Genomic DNA, 18,292 nt, shown 5'->3' on the forward strand with positions numbered 1-18,292 from the left:
AAAGCTAGTCATCAGATGTCGCATGTGGGCAGTTTACACAAGATGAGGTGGTTCTAAACCCACATGTTCCACGTTCTGGAAAGGATCCTCTGTAATTGTGAGTCATCCCATGCACGTAAAATTGTATTTACAAGGGTGGGGCAGGAGGGGAGGGGTCTGGAGTTCCAAAGGTGTAGTTCATGAGAAGAAATATCTGGAAAGTAACTCCACCCTGGCTGGGGTTTTTGGAAATGGCTATCTCCTTTAGATGATTATGAACATGGAACTAAGAAATTGAGGAGTTAAGTCAGGTAGGAGAGCTGGGAAGGCACGATGAGGTTAAAAAAACCTTGGGCAGCACAGAATTCCCCAGTAAAATTTCTTCTAAAAGCTGTTCCTCTGCTGTTGCTGCTGGTTTACATTTCTGCAGGCCTTCAGAATTGCCCTTGCTATTTTGATACTCTCTTAATTCCTCCCAGCACTCCCAGTTCTACATTCTTTCTTTAGGTGTGTGCTGGACCAAATATTTTTATTTTTGGTGTAAGGAGTGTGTGGTACATCACAGCTCTTCCACAGTTAAGTACCTGGGCCTCACTCTATGTTAGTCAATTTTTAGTACATTCTGGTTTGGGTTGGGTTTTTTTGTGAACATATTTATTGACTTGTATGTAGGGAAGGTGCTTGTGATTTTCTGCTCTGCTCCGTGATTCCCAAGGCAGGTGAATGCTATAAATAAGATGCAGAGCCATAGATTTTTCTCAACTGTAGTCTCAGTAGAATTAAAAAACAAAACACATTTTTACATATTTTAATTTTGTAATAAGAATGCACTCTTCCTCATGTTCTGAGGAGGAAAAAAGCTGTGTCACAGTTTTTCCCCCTCACCTGCTCCCAACCTGCTAAAAATGGGCGACGACAAACCTGCACCATCGCAGTTCCCATTGCTTACACAGACGCAATGGATAACGGCATCCCGGGGGAGCACCGCGTACCTCCTGGTGCTCTTTTTCCTGCCGCCTTCCCCACGCTGACCTTCGCCGGCTCCTCAGCAGGAACAAGGGAACATCTGCCCCGCCGCCGTCCCTCGGGGGAGGCACAGGGTAGGCAAGTTGTGTCCCCTGGGCGGGAACAGCGTCTGGGCCGCCAGAGCATTCAAATATCCGAAGGGTGGGTGCCAAGAGGACGGACCCAAGCTACTCTTGGGGGTGCCCTGCAATAGGAGGAGAGGCAATGGGCAGAAACTGAAGCACAGGAAGTTCCACCCGAATATGAGGAAGAACTTTACTATGCTCCTGACCGCGCATGGAACTGACTGCTCAGAGACATTGTGGAGTCCCCCCCACTAGGGATATTCAAAAATCGTCCGAATGCAATCCTGTGCCATGGGCTCTAGGACGACCCTGCTTGAGCAGGGAGGTTAGACTTGGATGACCAACCATGGTCTCTTCCAACCTGGCCCATTCCCTGCGAAGCGCCGTGGGAAGAAGGGAGAAGGCGGAGGAGCCGCCAGCGCCACCGCCTCCGGGGCTCACCCCGGCACAAACCTCCGCTCCCAGCCTTCGAGTCGTCCCTGAGCCGCGCCCAGGGGTGGACTTTACCCTCCCTCCACCACGTTCCTCTGCGGGTCGCGGCAGAGCTCAGCGCGCAGTTTTCCCGCGCAGCCGGCCCGGCCCGGCCCAGCCCGTCCCCTCCCTCTTTCCCGCTTCCCCGGGAGCGGGGCCGGCGCGCGCAGGGGCTGCCGGGCCCGCCCGGCGCCGCTGGTGTGACGCGCCCGCGCGGGCTAGTGACGCGCGTGCGCGGCCCGGGGCGGCCGCCGTGTGGTTGGTCGGCGGGAGGCCGGGCCGCGGGAGAGGCGCTGCGACGGCGGCGGCGGCGGCGGCGGCGGCGGCGGCGGCTCGGGCCACGGGCGGGCGGGCGGACAGCGCACAGGGCCCCGCCGCCGGGCGGGAGAACGCGAGCGAAGAGCGGCGGGAGCGCCGAGGGGCAGGAGAGACGTGAGAGAGGGAGAGGCGGAGAGGCGCGCGAGCGCGCGCGGGGAGGGGCGGGGCGGAGGCCGCGGAGGAGCCCCCCGCGCGCGCGCGCGCCAGAGGCCGCGCGCGGCGCGTGGCGGGCGGGAGCGGCGCGGGGGGAGCGAGGCCGGGCCGCGCCGGGCGCGTCCCCGCGGGGCCCGTGACGGTGACAGCGCGGCCGGGCCGCGGCGGGGCTGCGCGGCCGCACCACCAGCAGGAGCAGGAGCAGGAGGAGGCCGCCGGCGGCGGCGGCGGGGGGGAGGCCGGATCGCATCATGGCCTCGGGTGGCAGCGGCGGCGGCGGCAAGATCCGAATCCGGCGGCACCACCTGGGAGCCGGGAAGCCACCCTACACGAGGGGCAAGCAGCAGGTGAGGCCGCAGGTCAGCCCGGTGAGCCCCTTCCCCTGCACCCGCTCCGCTCCCCCAGCGCTCCCTCAGCGGCGGGAGGAGGCGCCTGGGAGGCCCGGCCCGGCCCGGCCTGGCCCGGCGGAGCCGCCTCTTCCCTGCGCCACTCCTCTGCCCTCCACACAGCCCCACGTGCGCGGCTGCGGGCCGGCATTTCCCGGTGGAGCGGCCCCCGGGGAGGGAGGAGGGAAGGGTTTCCCGCCGGGGCCGCGGGGATTGTGGGATTTCCGGGCGCTCGCTCCGCTCCGGCCCCGCCGGCCCGCGAGGGGCTCCTCACCTCCCCTTTGTCTCCCGCCTGTCCCCGCTCGGCAGGAGCAAAGGCGGGAGGAGGAGGTGGCGGCTGGGAAGGGGTAGGTACGCATTCCCTCGACTGGCGAATGGAGCGGGCTGGCTCCCGCTCTGCGGGATGCTCGTTTTGTCTCCGGGCTGTCTGGTTAAATCCTGGTTAAATTGGTTTAGATTGTGTTACCAAGTGTAGTTACTCCTCAGATTTAAGTGCATCGCTTCCAATATGTGCTTTCTTGGCGAATTCCATATTGCGGATTAGTTTGTGAGGGTGCTGAGTAGGTAGGCATCTTTCATTGTTTTCTCTTTTTCTTTGTAGGATTCTGCCTGCAGAACCCTTAGGTCTGCATTTGGTCGTTTTTTCAGTGTCTTGCCTGTGCTTAAACGTGCAGTGCAACTGAAACGTAGCTCTTAATCATAAGGCATTTTTTCCTCCTTTGTATTGTAGGACAGAGTTAGATGGATTCAAAAAACCTCGCTTTTTGTAAATTGTGATACAAAGGTCCCACACCATCTAGAGTGACTGCAGAGGGAAGAAGCAAAGATCCTTCCCATCTGCTGTTTGCCAAGAAATTTCAAGATGCCCAGAAACTGTGCTCTGGAAATGCCTTCCACGTGTATTTATGAACCTGAAATTGATTGTTCAACTAAAACGTTTACATTATTAAATCGGTAATATAAGCTAGGGGATTGAATATTATATGCAAAATTGAGGGGGTGTTACACACGAGTTGTTGCTCAATTAGTCTTTATTCTTTGGGAAGTACTATACTTAGTCTTTTATATAGTAAACTGCTCAGCATTGTCCTTGTAAAGCTGTCAAGGGGATGCTTCATCCAAAGAATCACTGCACTTACAGAGCAAATGTTGAAAGTTCTTATGTGAACGATATAAGGATAAGATTTAAATTGTGATATCTTATATGTGTTGATACTATGTAGATAGCTGGTAAACCTTACACATGAATTTAAAATAATTAATGTAGATGGTTTCCTGACTCTTCTATTGTTTGTTGTCTCTCTGTACTTTCCAGTAGGTTTATTTAAACAATGTGCCAAAAGCAAACACGTACTTGGGGATATCTGTGGGATTCTGCCCAGAGAATGGGTGCTGCAAATCGAATACACAGACCAAATTAACAAGTAATACGTTGGGGGAAATATGGTAAATAGGAAAACCAGTAGGTGTCAGATACGTACATTTGTTACAACGGGTAGCTTTTTTAACCCTGTGCAAGTTGCTAACTTGCATTACATAAAAAGACGAACTCTAGGTAGATAAGTGACTTAAATTGAAATTAATCGAAGTGTTCCTATTTTCAATATAACATCTACTCTGCAGAAGTATTCCGCGGTTTGGTGTTGTCTCTCAGTAATGAGTTTGGGAAGACATGAAAGTGCTCAATGCAGTTTTGATATTTGAATCAGGTTATACCCCTGATTCTGAACCCATGCTCCCCTAATTATTATCAATAAAGTAAGTTCGTAGAAATACTTTATTAGAGCTTTTCTAGGTGCTTGCAGTCAAGACAGCAGTCCTGAAAACTCTCTCATCAAGCTCTGAAGGTGCCTAAGCACTGTACACAGTATAGCTAATAGCTTTAAAGTTCCTAGGGTATCTAATTTTTTTTTCACTTGAATGAGAGGTGAGTAGCACAATATCAGGCTTACAATTGTAAGCCTGGTGTCATTTTTTTTGGTGTCTTGTTATGCTTTCTCGATGTTGTTATTTTGCCATAGTCTCCCAGGGAGCTCAGTCAGGTGGGAATTCTCCAATCATGTCCAACATGTGCTGCAGAGTCAGTCTTCTATTAAGTGCGGTGATGGCTTTAGAAGACAATTGGAAGAGGAGATGCTGCTGCTTTGCTTAGCTAAAGCATTTGTTCAGAATGTGGTAGACCCTGCTTCAGATTCCTTTTTTGCCTGGAGGCATCAACCTACATCTTCCACTTTCTGGGCAAATATCCCAGTCCTCAAGCTGTGTGTTGTCTTCAGTTCTTCTGACTGGAACTGTGTTATTATCCAGAAAAAGAATTTGTGATTCACTGAGCCAGGAAGAGGAGGTATAAGAAGATGTTGCCTTCCAAGACTAGAGACATACAGGATCTGATCCTTTATTTCAGAGGTTATTTTATATGTTCGTGGAATAAGCATGTGCAAAGCATAGTATTTCCTTCCCTTTGCTCCCCAAGTCCCTGATAGGCAGCCATGCTTCTTTATGTTTGTATGTATGTTTTTTTAAGTCTAGAGCATTTTTTTAAGCCAACCTCAAAGAGGTGAGGTGAACAGATGATGCCTGGTAGATGTGACTTGCAGCTTATGTATTCTCCTGGAAGATGGAGATGTGGGTACAGATTCCCCCACAAGTGAAGGAACTAAACCTCGTTATTTTCCTTTCAGAGCTACCACCCTGCCTTATAGGAAGTGCACTGTCAGCAGCTGTATTACTAAACCAACAATAAAAAAGTAGCAGCACTGCTAAGTAAAGATGGTATTGACTCATCCACCATGAATATCTGTGGTGGGGGAATTGCTTCTCAGAAAGAAAAGAGCCTTTTGTATCTTCATGTTGGGTGTTCTTGGAGTAGAATTGCAGAGGTCTCTCCACTGACTGTGCTTTCCTAGTGGCAAAATGTTGACAGCTACATGCTGAGTGCATTGACTTTAGGTTACACCATGCTACCTGTTTACTTAGCCATCTCATGCTGAAATATCCAGCCTCTTCCTGCACCGTTTAAGAAGCTTAGGCACTCGAGTTAAAATTATGGCTTCTTTGAGAGCTAAGCACATGCAGGCGAGGGAGCTCTTGTGTCCGGAACCTGGGTTTCATCTTCTGGTTGTGGCCCTAGTGTTTCTAAATGCCAGTTTGTCCTGGTCATTTAGGTAAACTGATGATTGGAATTACTAGTGCAGATGTGTAAATGGGAGGAATGTTTACATTGGTGACTTATTAAGCTTCTAGAATAGTATCTGTATGTTTCTATTGTCATTTTTATGTGTGCACTGGTTTAGCTTGGAACAGGGCCATTCTCATCCAGGTAATACAGATTTCAAAGATTTTAAATGTGTCTTACAGGAGAAGAGACTAAAATAACTTTTTTTGGTAATCTTTCTTATTAGATAATTGACCATTGAAAGTGTCAACGAACTTTGATTCGCCTGGACTTTTAAACTCATACAAGCAGATTTGAGAAAAAACCAGATACCTGAATAGTGTTTAACCTTCCCATAAACTTGTATGTATATGTGTTAAGCTTCATCTTAGGGCTGGTTAATATCAGAGATAGTACTTGTAGATTAAAACTTCTGCTAGGGAGCGATATGTTTTTGTTTTTTCTTACGTGTGTACGTGCCAGTGCATATTTATAAAGTAGATGTGCTACACTGATAATACAAGAAAATCCAAAGATGTTTTCCTTGATGAAACCAGCTTAAGTTTCTGCATGTTTGTAGTTGGTTTTGTGCTGATTAGTTCGGACATTACCTGACAAAGGGGAGGAGAAGGCCACTGAAAGTCACTTTCACTGGTCCTGAAAGCCCCTCTAGATTGGTGAGCTTCGTAAAGTCATTTGAGTCATTCTGTAAGGTTCTTCCCAGAGGGAATAGCTACAGGATCAGGAACTTTAAGTATGTAATGACTAAATCATTGCATGTCACCTGCTGTTGTTCTGAAGGTAGGCTTTGCTGGACAGTGACTACAGACAGTGGGCAGGTGGGATTTCATAAACTGCCAGGTTTATTTTGTGAGGAAATTTGGAAACTCTGATGCTAAAAGGTTCCTGGAGTATCGTATTTAGTAATGTTTCATAAACCTTGGGCAGGAAAATATTAATTTAAAAAGATCTTTATTAATAATTTCCCTAGGGACCTACACAAGTACAATTGTATTGGTTTAACTCTATCAACAGGATTGCACCTTGAAACATGCTTAGGTATTTGTATTTGTATGCAACTCTCTGCTTGATTTGGTTTAGTAGCAGGCCAGCACATTGTGCTAAAACAAATAGATTGAAAGAAATGTTTAATATGTATTTAAAGATTTGTTTTAAAAGGATGGGCTAATAGTCAGCATCAGAGGCTTTATCTCTGCCCCAGCAATATCAAATTATATTAGAAAAAGAGATGTTTAAATTTGATACTTGGCTTTCTACTGCTGCCATAAACAAAAATGTATCGTGATTGGGAAGAACTTGTAAAACTGAGGTACTGACAGTTTTCTCTCGTTTAGGCTAACAGTACTGTCAGTGGTACAACAAATTGTAGATGATTATTATTATAGCATTTTATTAATATTCTGGGGTTTGTCTTGCAAAGTGTTGTCATGACAGGCTTGGAGGCTGTGAAGTACTGGGGAAGAATATTAGTGGGCGCTATCTTAGGAGGAGAAAAAAGCAGATGAAATAATTGACTGTGTTAGCTGGGACACTGCAAATTGTCTTTGGTTGCTGGCAGCACATCACTTCCTCTGAGTTATTTATTCCTCCAGTCAGTAATTAGAACCAGTTCTTGCTCCCCTGCCACAGACAAACTGAGCTGCTGTTGATTCTAAGGACTGCGGGAGGAGAGACTTCAAAATCTTGCATGCCCAAAAATGTTTGAGCAGAAGTATTTCACATTGGTGCAGATGGTGGGCTACCATACCATTGTGTAACAAATTCATAACACAGGGGGATGACTGGCTCAGTGGGCACAGGGTGAGTGGTGGATGTTGTTTACTTAGACTTTAGCAGTGCCCTCGGCATGGTCTCCCGTGTGATGATCCCTGTCGTCCATTTGGTGAAATATGGACCTGTCAGGTGTACTGTAAAGTGGTTAGAAAATTAGTGGGACTGTTGACTTCAAAGGGTTTTGATCAGCAGTATAAAGTTACAGTGGCAGCCAATGGCTAATAAAGGCTGTCAGGAATTGCTATTGAGACCGATGCTGCTATATGTCTTTACTAAAACCTGGGATGAAGGAATGGTATGAATCCTCAGGAGATTCCCTGATAGTACCAAATCTGGGGGAACTTCAGTCCTGTTGTATGAAGAAGGTTAGGGCTGGCATTGAGGGATCTTGGCAGAAACAGGCTGTCAAGAACCTCATGCATTTTAGTAAAGGCAGATGTTAAGTTCTTCATCTGGGATGAAACAACCCCATCTACCTGCTGGACAGCAAGTTGAACCTGAGTCAACAGCATGCCCTTGAGGTGAAGGCAGCCAACTGCATACTGGGAGATATTAGTAAAAATGTGGGGAGGATGTTCAGGGAGTTGTTTTTTCCCCTGTACTCAGCACTTCTGGGACTGCATCTGGAGCGTTGTCTTCAATTTTGGCCTCTCCCGTACACACAAAAAAAAAAAAGTCAACGTACTGGAGTGAGTCTGGTTGAGGGCCACCAAAATGGTTAGAGCGGCAAAGGCCCGTGGCTGAGAGAACTGGGTGTGTTCAGTGTAAGAGCAGCGAACACCTAATGAGACTATAAAGAAGGTGTAGCAAGGCTCTTCTAGAAGGTTCATAGCAATAGAAAAAGAGACAATGGACTCAAGATGCAAAAATGGAAATTCCAATTTCATATCAGGAAAAGTCTTTTAACTATGAGGAAAACCAATGTGTTGGAAGAACTGCATAGGGAAGTGTCTGTCGCCGGAGGTGCTCGAAGCCCAGGTGGGCACAGCTGTGTATGACCTGCTGTTCTTGGCCCTTCTCTTAGAAGGAGGTTGCAGCAGGTGACCTCTGGACAGCCATGCAGCCCCTGTGGATGTGTGTTGCTGTTCCTCTATCTTGGTAATCCTGTTGTTGGTCCATTCTTTAATTGTGTCTTCAGGTTTGTGTTGCTTTTTGAGGGAGGAAATAATGCCTCCATCTCACTGTTGCAGTTTTTCTGGAATAAGTTGGAAGCTTGCCCTCAAGAAGAGAATAGCTAAGGGGCTCTTTTTCTAGTGTTGCTGTTTTGCAGACTAATTTTTGAAAATGGTTTTTAGTGGTAGGTCATGTGATGCTTTTCCATTTTTCTGCTATTAAGTTGTAAGTACTTTGGGTTTTTTGCTTTTTATTGTTCTGTGTAAACAATTCAGTATTTATTGTGTATATTTTTTACATCTATGATGTATTGAATAGTGGTATTTATACTGTCAGGAGAGAAAGGAAAGGTGTTCCTCAGTATGTGTGTGTGTGCTACTAAGACAGTATAATGAAAACTCTCTTCTGTGCTTTTTGTAACATGCAATAAGTCCTCAATGCTGCAGAATTATGAAATGCCCACAGTATTTTTCTGAGGAAGAATTCTAGCCATTAGGCAGGATTTTTTATTACTTGTATTAAATCACTGTCTATGCAGTTTCACTAACAACTGCCCTAAAGTTAGACGTATTTCTTGTTTTCCCTTGTACAAATCTCTTGTGCAAAGTATTATTCCCTTCTTGACACTACGTTTTAAATTTTATTTCGCTGCTTTAAAGTCTTGCTTTGTCCTTATGTCTGAACACTACAAGTCTTACCTGCCTGTTAAAACTTTTTAATTGGAGGTACAGAATGACATTTAGAGGGGCCCAGACAAACTCAAGAAGTGGGCCCATGAGAGCCTCATGAGGTTTAGCAAGGCCACATGCAAGGTGCTGCACGTGGCTTGGGGCAACCCTGCTATCAATACAGGCTGGAGGATGAATGGATTGGGAGCAGCATGGCCAAGAAGGACTTGTGCAAGCTGACGGATGAGAGGCTGGACATGAACCATCAATGTGCGCTTCCAGCAAGCCAGTTGTATCCTGGGCTGCATCAATAGAAAAGTGGCCAGCAGGTTGAGGGAGGTGATTCTGCCCCTGTACTCTGCTCTGGTGAGACCCCACCTGGAGTACTGTGTCCAGCTCTGGGGTCCTCAGCACAGGAAGGACATTGACCTGTTAGAGTGAGTCCAGAGAAGGGGTACAAGAATTATCAGGGCCTGGAGCACCTCTCCTGTGAAGACTGACTGAGAGAGTTGAGACTGTTCAGCCTGTAGAAGAGAAGGCTCTGGGGAGACCCTATTGTCACCTTTCAGTACCAAAAGGGGACTCAAAAGAAAGATAGAGACAGACTCTTTAGAGGGCCTGTTTAGCAGAACAAGGGATAACAGTTTTAAACTGAAGGAGGGTCGATTTAGATTAGATATAAGGAAGATGTTTTTTACAAAGAGGGTGGTGATACTTTGGAACAGGTTGCCCAGAGAGGTGGTCGATGCTCCGTCCCTGTAAACGTTCAAGCTCAGGTTGTGTGGAGCTCTGAGCAACCTGATCTGGTCGAAGATGTTCCCTGCTCATTACAGAGGGGTTGGATTAGGTGACCTCTAAAGGTCCCTTCCAACCCAAACTATTCTATGAATCTATACATGTTGCACGTAAGTACAGGGACTTTGGGAGGGTTTGGCTTAGTTGTGACTACCGTGTTTTTTCACCTAAGCGTAAGTTCAACTTAACATTCACATTGCTGGGATGAAATGTGTGTGCTAGCACATGGACACCAACATGCACCAAGTCCTACAGCTAAGCACACATGAACTTTGCAAATACCTGTGCCAACTGAAAATTTTCTTTCTCCTTTCTGAGGCTGTTTATTATTGTCTCTATAGCTCTGCTGTTGTAAAGGGTTGTGTGAGTGTTCTGGGGAGCTGACTGACTTTGCGGTTAGTTATGATTGTATATGAATGAAACTTTTTTGAAGCACATGTGTCTCACAACTCCTTCCCCTATTAGAGCTCAAGGTCTGGTGACCTGCAGGACAGAAGTAAACAAGCAAAGACTTAAACTGTTTAACTGATGTTTTCTTTGAGACTGGATTACAGGACTAGTGAGGCACTGAAATATCTAACAAAATATTAAATTGATAAGGAAAAACTATACTGATATGTGCTAGACTCTAATTTGTGCATTTGTAATTAAAGTCATCCTGTGCTAAGCAGAAGAGAACAAGATCTAAACTGATTTAAATGTAGCTGTGTTAGGGAATTACTGTGGTGCAACTAAATAAATATTAAATTTAGCTATAACAGTGCACATGTTAGACCTTATGTCAGACCTTAGTATTTGTTAATAAACTTACTTTTACTTTCAGTCACTACAAAAATAATCTCTGTGTGCAATGGCAATTTTTCATGTTGCTGGTAAGAAAACAGTGTTTGGAGATACTAGTTAAATGTTTGTGAGATGTTCTTGGTTCTGTCAGTTGAGGAGTGATGAAAAAATATGTCCAGAAAGACACTGCTGCCCCGTACAACTGAAGATTACTGCCCTGCAGCAGAGGTGAGGCTACCTGAACTTCACAGTTTCAGGATGTTACTTTAAAATGTAAAAAAAATATAACAATAACCACTGCTGCTGCAGCTAAAGTGACCAAAAGTCATTGTTTTGGTTTCTCTTTCTTAGACACCTGTTCTTTCTTTTTAAAATCTGGTCAGGCAACACATGCACCAGGGATAAATGTGTCCTATGTAAAGTAATTGCAGGTTCTGGTGGGTTAGATGAGTTGTGTGTATGCTATACAATGTCTGTGTATGATACTTCAAAAGTAGGGAAGCTTCGAGTTTTGGTAAAATACCAAATTATCAGCAAGAATAACTAAATGTGATTATTTGGTTGCTTCATTCTAACTTACAGGTTCAAAATTGGGAATAAGTTAACATTAAATGTGCAGCAGGGTTGGCTATACATTTTGCAAAAAGATTAGCTTGTAATGTTGTCAGCTCAGTTTGTAGATCACCATGGTCAGAAAAGATATTTCAGAGAGAGCATGTGAATACTAACAGTGCGTTTTATTTAAAAAATTAATTCTATTCTTCCTGTTTGAAGATCGTGTTTTACTTTGCAGGGCCACTCCAAAGTGTCAGGAATGAGATTTTGTAGTTCTTCAGTGGCCTTTAACTGTTGTTTCAGGAGTTGTTGCAGAATTTGGGCTGCCTTTGTGTTTTACATACACAATGTGTCCTCACTGCTATGTGCCATAGATTGGCCTGTGATACCTTGTTCGTTTGTGAGTTCTCTTAGGCAAAGTGGCATTGAAAATGTTTAATGTGGGAGTCTAGTATATTATAGAAGGTAGCAGATTTGTAGTGTGGGGTGTGAGGCATTGATAGCCCTTGTGTGCATAAACTGTGCTGTAAATGCAGGAAAGAGGAAGAGCTTGCCATTTTCTATTACCAGTTATGTTTGGTGATGTTGAAATACTGTAATGAATTAGATCTTACTACATAGAGAATATCTATAAATAAGAAAATTTTATGCCTAAACAGTGTATTTAAACCCTAAATATAAAATGTATGTTTTACATTGCTAAATCTGATACGTGTACTAATGGCTTTTAAAGACCATCTGGTGCTATGGGAAATGTATTTCTTGATCATTCTGATTTTGAAAACTTTAAACTTCTTGTCTGTGTGGTTATGTCAGAAATAAAGAGAAACAATCAGCTTAGACTATAGGGTTCCCTTATAGAAACAGAAAGATAACCTGAGCAGCATTTAAATTAGTGTAGTTCTACATACTGTCTATGAAACTTGGCTGCAGTCACACTGTGGCAGCTAAGTTGTGGCAGTCTTTGAATTAAAAAGTATTAACTACTTAGAGTTCCTTCTTAGATTGAGAAAGAAAGAATTTTAAAACTGCTTGCAAAGTTGTAAGTGTCCTGAATCTTAACTTTTTTCATTTTTGATGCTGATAGATTTCCATCCAAAGCGTAATACTGAATGTAATTTACAGCTCTCATTGCTGATCACTGGTGAGGGTTGACTAGAGCCTAATGTAGGCTTCCTAAAAGGAAGGAAGAAAGGTGCCTTGTACTTTGTGCTTCTTTCTGTAATGTCACTGTGTCAACTGAAGGTGTGGACAAAACTTGAGATAAAACCATTCAGTGTCACAAGGATTTAACCTAGTGGGCTAGGCACCAATTTATCTGTCAGAACACACACTCTGTGTTTTGCACTCAGTTCAGCTGATAATGATATGTACAGATGTTCAAACAGTGCCAAAAAGTACCCGAGTTTCCCTGGAATGTTTATTCTAAAGCTAATTAGACTAAGGAAAATAAGGTTCACTTCAAGCAAGGAGAAAGAAAGTCACTGGCATCTGGTAACACAATCCCTTCTTCATGACTTTTAGAAATAAATCTGAATTAGTCCACTTGCCTTAAATAAATTGTTGTTTTTCAAATGTTACATAATTAATGTCATTCCTGAAACATATTGTTCATATTAAGTCATAAGTTTTATTGTCTTTTTTCTAAATGAAATATCAAACTGCTGTCCTACATCCCAATTGAAGCCACTCCCTAAATCGCAAAAGCAGAGTTAGTATAAGCCAGTCTAAGTCTGCTGTTGCAAGATACAATCATGTCACATTTTCATTTCTGTTCCTGCTTTTTGCATGATCACCCATGCAGCCACATGGTAAGCTGCACCAGCGACCTGACACCCCTGATGGATAGTCTGTAGTCACAGTCTATAGACAAATTTTTGGCTGGACCTGTTTATTAGAGCCCTGATGCAGTTTGTCTCTTGGTTGCATGTATGTGCTAGAGGCAGCATAAGGGAAGGGCGAGTTGAAAAGGAGAAAGGGACAGTGTCTTAATGGCAGTATGGACACAGGATGGTTAAAAGAAGGGAGAAGTTTTGTTTCATGTTCCTCTGGTCCTGGCTGCCTGATCGTACTGTCTCTCGTGCCAGTTCTGGTGCACTGAGCCAGTTTAACTCATTAGCCCAGAAGAGAAACATGTACTTTTTGCCAGATTAATGAATTCAGCTAGTATGGAGAGTAGTATGCTATGTGCCAGAGCTGACATGAGGTAACTGTGGGGGATGGAGAGGACATGAAAATTCTGTATTGGTGGTTTTAAGTGGTTAGATTAATTTGCTCTCTCTCAATGAACTTCACCATTAGGAACAGGTTTTCTTCTTCAGGACTTACTGATTCATATGTTTTAACAACTTGAACTTTGAAATGGGAAGCAGAGCAGTCTCTGAGAGGCAAAAACTTGATGCTTTTCAGAAGTGTGCATGCAGTAAAGTGAAAAGTAGCTCTTTTATCTGCTTTTATCATTGCTGAGTACTCCTGCCAGCACTTTCCTCACCCTATACTATATGAAAGACCCTACAAGCTGGAAAAACTGTTCTATTCTGTAAATATTTTTGGCCAAGAAATAGCCTGCTTTCGAGTTTGGAATTCAAAACCATGACCATAAACTATCGATTTTTCTTCTTTTATATAAATCCTTTGAAGAAATGGTATTTTAAAGTAATAAACACCTGTTTGTTTACTGGTGTTTCTGTCTACATGTCTTTTACTCAGTGTTGCAGCCAGCATCAGTTTATGAAAGGCAAGTCCTGCTTGACCAACCTGATCTCATTCTGTGTCATTCTGTGACAAAGTGACCCACTTGGTGGATGAGGGAAAGGCTGTGGATGTTGAATGTCCTCTACCTAGACTTTAGTAAAGCCTTTGACACCATTTCCCACAGCATTTGCCTGGAGAGAATTCACCTGTCTTCCCGTGGTGTGAACAGGAGTAGTCTTCGCTGGGTGAAAAACTGACTGGATGACTGGGCCCAGAGAGTGGTGGTGAATGGAGTCACATCCAGCTGGTGACTGGTAACAATGGTGTTCCCCAGGGCTCAGTGCTGGGGCCAGTCCTGTTTAACATCTTCATCAATTACGTGGACAAGGGGATCGAGCGCACCCTAAGCAAGCTTGCACATGACACCAGGTTGGGTGAGAGTGTTGATCCTGAGAGGGCAGGAAAGGTCTACAGAGGGATCTGGAAAGGCTGGATTGATGGGCCAAGACGAACTTGTATGAGGTTCAATAAGGGGAAGTGCTGAGACCTGCACTTGGGTCACAGTAACCCCGTATAACACTACAGGTGTGGGGCAGAGTGGCTGGGAAGATACCTGGCAGAAAAGGGCCTGGTCGACAGCTGGCTGAATATGAGCCAGCGGTAGGCCCAGGTGGCCAAGAAGGCCAATGGCATTCTGGCCTGTATCAGCAAATAGTGTAGCCAGCAGGACCAGGGCAGGGATCATGCCCCTGTACTCAGCACTGGTGAGGCTGCACCTCGAATCCTGTGTTCAGTTTTGGGCCCCTCACTACAAGAAAGACATTGAGCTGCTGGAGCATGTCCAGAGAAGGGCAATAAATCTGGCACTTGAGGACATGGTTTAATGGTGAATATGATGGTGGTACTGGGTTAACAGTTGGACTTGATAATATTAAAGGTGTTTTTCAGCCTTTATGATTCTATGCAAACAGGGCTTTGGACCCTCAAAGGGAGGATTTGGGTCTTCAAGACAGGGCTTTGGGCCCTGGAAATGGGCTTTTGGAGGTGAGAAGGAGGGTTTGAACCGCGAGTTGGGTTTTTGTGCCCTAAAATACCACAAAATAAAGCCTTGCCCCTAGAAATGAGTCTCTGGAGGGTTGGAGGAAGGCTTTGAGACCACTAGATTGAAGGCTGAATCCTGAAGAGGAGGCTTTCGTCCCTGACATGGAGGCTTTGGACGCTAGAGTTTGGACCTGAAGATGTGCCTTTGGACTCTATAAAGAAGCCTTTGAACTCTACAAATGAGGCTTTGGACCTTCCAGATTAGACTTGAGGCCTTCAAAGTAATGCTCTAGGCCCTTCAGATGAGTCTTGAGACTTCAAGAGCAGTGTCAGAACTTAGAAATGAGAATTTGTGCCCAAACAAGGAGGATTTGGACTCTTGGGTAACAGTTGGACACAGTGATCCAAGAGGTCTTTTCCAACCACAGTGGTTCAGTGATTCCATGATGTCAAACCAATGTGACTTGAAGTAGCTGTTACTGTAGTTACTGTTGCTATGATGTTTGTATACATAGACTTAGATCCAGCAGAGCTGCAGATGCTTCAAACGATGCACAGATTTTGAAAAACTGTTGTAAATATCTATTCATAAGCTACTGTGTCTTTCCACTGGATTTTCATTTTGTTCAGCTTTCGTGCTTGTATTTTTTAGGATAAGTATGAGTTTGTTTGAGGTGAATAGACAGTAGTTGGTACTGACAGTAGCTCAGACTTCTGAAATCAGCTAAGGAGTAAACCATGTTCACTGACTAAAGTAGTGCTCCACTCAGTCAGGATTGTCCCATTACATCTCCTGCCCTTTTGTGATATTAGTTTGGTACCCCTGGGGCCTGTAGAAATTAGGATTTATGAGCATTAAAGCTGTGTGCCAACACTGCTTCCTCCACTCCCAATCTGAGGTTGGGAACTAGAAAAATTTTTGTGCAGTAGCACATTCAGAATAGCCCTGGTGAATGAAGTTGTTCAGGAAGGGACTGGTACATAATCGTGGCTTGAGGAGATGTGCTGGTTTAAAGGTAAACTAGCAGGGGAAATGAACCCAACTCAAAAGAGAGATTATAAATCAGAATAACAATTTAATAAAATAATACAATAAGTATGATTATACAGACAAACAATTGGTTTTAACCCACAAAACCCAAATGTATAACCCAGCACCCTGGGGCATGAACAGAGTGGTGTTCTTTGGGCGCCCTGAGTCCAAAGGAAAAGGAGAGGGGAAAACCTGTTGGTGAGAGTGCTGTTGCAGTCTGGTCAAGAGTGGTGGTTGCAGTCCAGTCGAGAGTGGTGGTCTGCAGTCTTCCTCTGGATCCCACGAATGGTTCCAGAAGTTCCAAGACTCCAAGATTATATATTCTCCAGTTCAGGCAGGAATGCTCAGTGCTTTGCTCAGGGTGGGGAGTTCCACAAAAGAGTGTGAGGACAGGGAGGCACCCTCCTATCTCAGGCCTCTTAACACCCAGTTTATAGCCTGAGGAATCAGGCTGCTCTGGGCAGAAGGTGTAAATGGTCTATTGATAGCAGTTTCTGGGAAATGGCATGGAAGGGTATAGAATACACAGTTTTGGGTTACACCCATCCAGTGATGAACTGGTCCCAGCTGTTGAAACTAGGACAGGAGATTGGGATCTGAGCAGTTTGCTCTGATTTTGCTGGAGGAATAAGTCTGCTAGACTTATTTTTTGCTATGTCTTTTGTATTTCACCTCAGAAGATCTGTTTGCATCACTGAGATGTGTGGTATCCTTGTAAGCCTTCTGGAAGGATTAATGATTCCTGTATGGGGAGATGGTAGTGCCAGGGAACCTGGGATGGAGAAAATGCAGAGCTGGTGGCACAGGAGCAGTAGAGGGAGAGTGCTCTACTGCTGACAAGGTAGGTTTGTGTTGCATGTGCAGGCAGAGGGAAAGGGTTTTCAAACACGTGCTGAAATTGAAGAATAAGAAAATCACAAGTTAGGATAGGATTAGAATGCCAGCTTTAAAGACAGTGTAAAGCATGATCCTTTGCTGAAATGTCCTGGCAAGAACAAGGAAGCGTGCATGTTCAAAAGTGTAGTTGGTCAGTGGTGCATTACCTGCCTGACATGGTCAGGAATCCAGACACAGTGCCTTTCAGCTCTGATAGGCAGGTAGGATATTTTGTCTTTTTTCCTTTTTTTTGGTCTGTGTGTATGCCAATAGGTTGTATGGCTTACTTTGTGGGGGGAAGGTGTTTGGTTGTTTTAGCAGGATCTGCATTTGATGGTAGCTCGTTCATAATGCCTGCATAACTCTTTCACAGTGCCTTTAATCAGTATATTTTGCAGACAGAAAACGGAGGTACATTTCCATGTATTCTGCTTTCTCTTGCTTTGTCACTAAGCCTGCATTATTCTGGAGCATAAAACTATGCTACGTCTTCCACTGTGCCTAAGCTAGATGGAACAGGCCATTAGTACTTGCTACAGTACGGCTGCGATGAGCGAGTTCCAGCTTCTGGTTTGGTTTGGGAAGTTACCCTGTGTTACCTAGCTTGAAGTGCTGATGATGTGGAGAACAGTAGCAAGGCTGCCCTTTGCAAGAAAGGGTCAAACCAGTCTGGTTTTAGATATGGATGGTAAAATGTTACCTTGGTTAATTATTAGTCTATCTGGGTTCTCCAGTTACTCATTGAGATTACTAATGATTGGGTGTTTACTCTTCTGGATGCCTATGACATCTGCCATCTTGAGTCTTAGGTAGCTTTCAGTCCTGGGAGGATTTCTTCAGCAAGAGAATCATACAGGCCTGTTTTATGTTTTTATTCTCTTGATGAAGAAACTCTCTAGCAATAGTGAATATAGCACTGCTTAGCTTTTTGGAAAGAGCATTGTCTTGGATGCAGTTTGTGTCCTGACCATTTGCTTATTTTGGCAAATTTTGACTCCTCTGAGTTCCTGATATGCTTTTATTCATATAGGAGCAAAATACCCCCCAAAAGGGGGACAGTGTGTCATAAGGAAAGGTGAAAATGAGGGGCTGGGAAGAGAGTAGGAACTGCCTGTTTGCTGGTACCATGCACTGAACTGCTCGTGAGTTCTGGTATGGCATGTAGTTAGTTTTTTGTTGTTGGGAAGCTGAGACTTAGTATATATGTAGAGTAGTATCAACACCCTGAACGTGGCATACTAACCTGTATCTTAGTGTCATAATTGTGATGGATGTGCTTATTATGCTTTATTCTGTCTGGTTTGAGCTGTCTCTGGATGTTTATTCTGTCTTTATGCAAGTACCAGGGGCCCCTGGTGGTCTAGTGGTTAGGGTGCAGGACTCTCACC

General features: G+C 44.6%; 1 protein-coding gene across 1 annotated transcript in view; it reads left to right on the plus strand.

Annotated features, from left to right (window-relative positions):
* Window positions 1-2,225: 2,225 nt before the first annotated feature.
* NUP153 (nucleoporin 153) overlaps window positions 2,226-18,292 on the plus strand; it is a 46,296-nt gene continuing 30,229 nt past the window's right edge. The window contains exon 1 of the mRNA XM_017808379.1: window positions 2,226-2,359. Coding sequence (XP_017663868.1) covers window positions 2,264-2,359 — 96 coding nt within the window. The 5' untranslated portion in view covers window positions 2,226-2,263. The remainder of the gene's footprint in view (window positions 2,360-18,292) is intronic.

This window comes from Lepidothrix coronata, unplaced genomic scaffold, assembly GCF_001604755.1.
Source record: "Lepidothrix coronata isolate B3197 unplaced genomic scaffold, Lepidothrix_coronata-1.0 Scaffold23, whole genome shotgun sequence".
Lineage (NCBI taxonomy): Eukaryota > Metazoa > Chordata > Aves > Passeriformes > Pipridae > Lepidothrix > Lepidothrix coronata.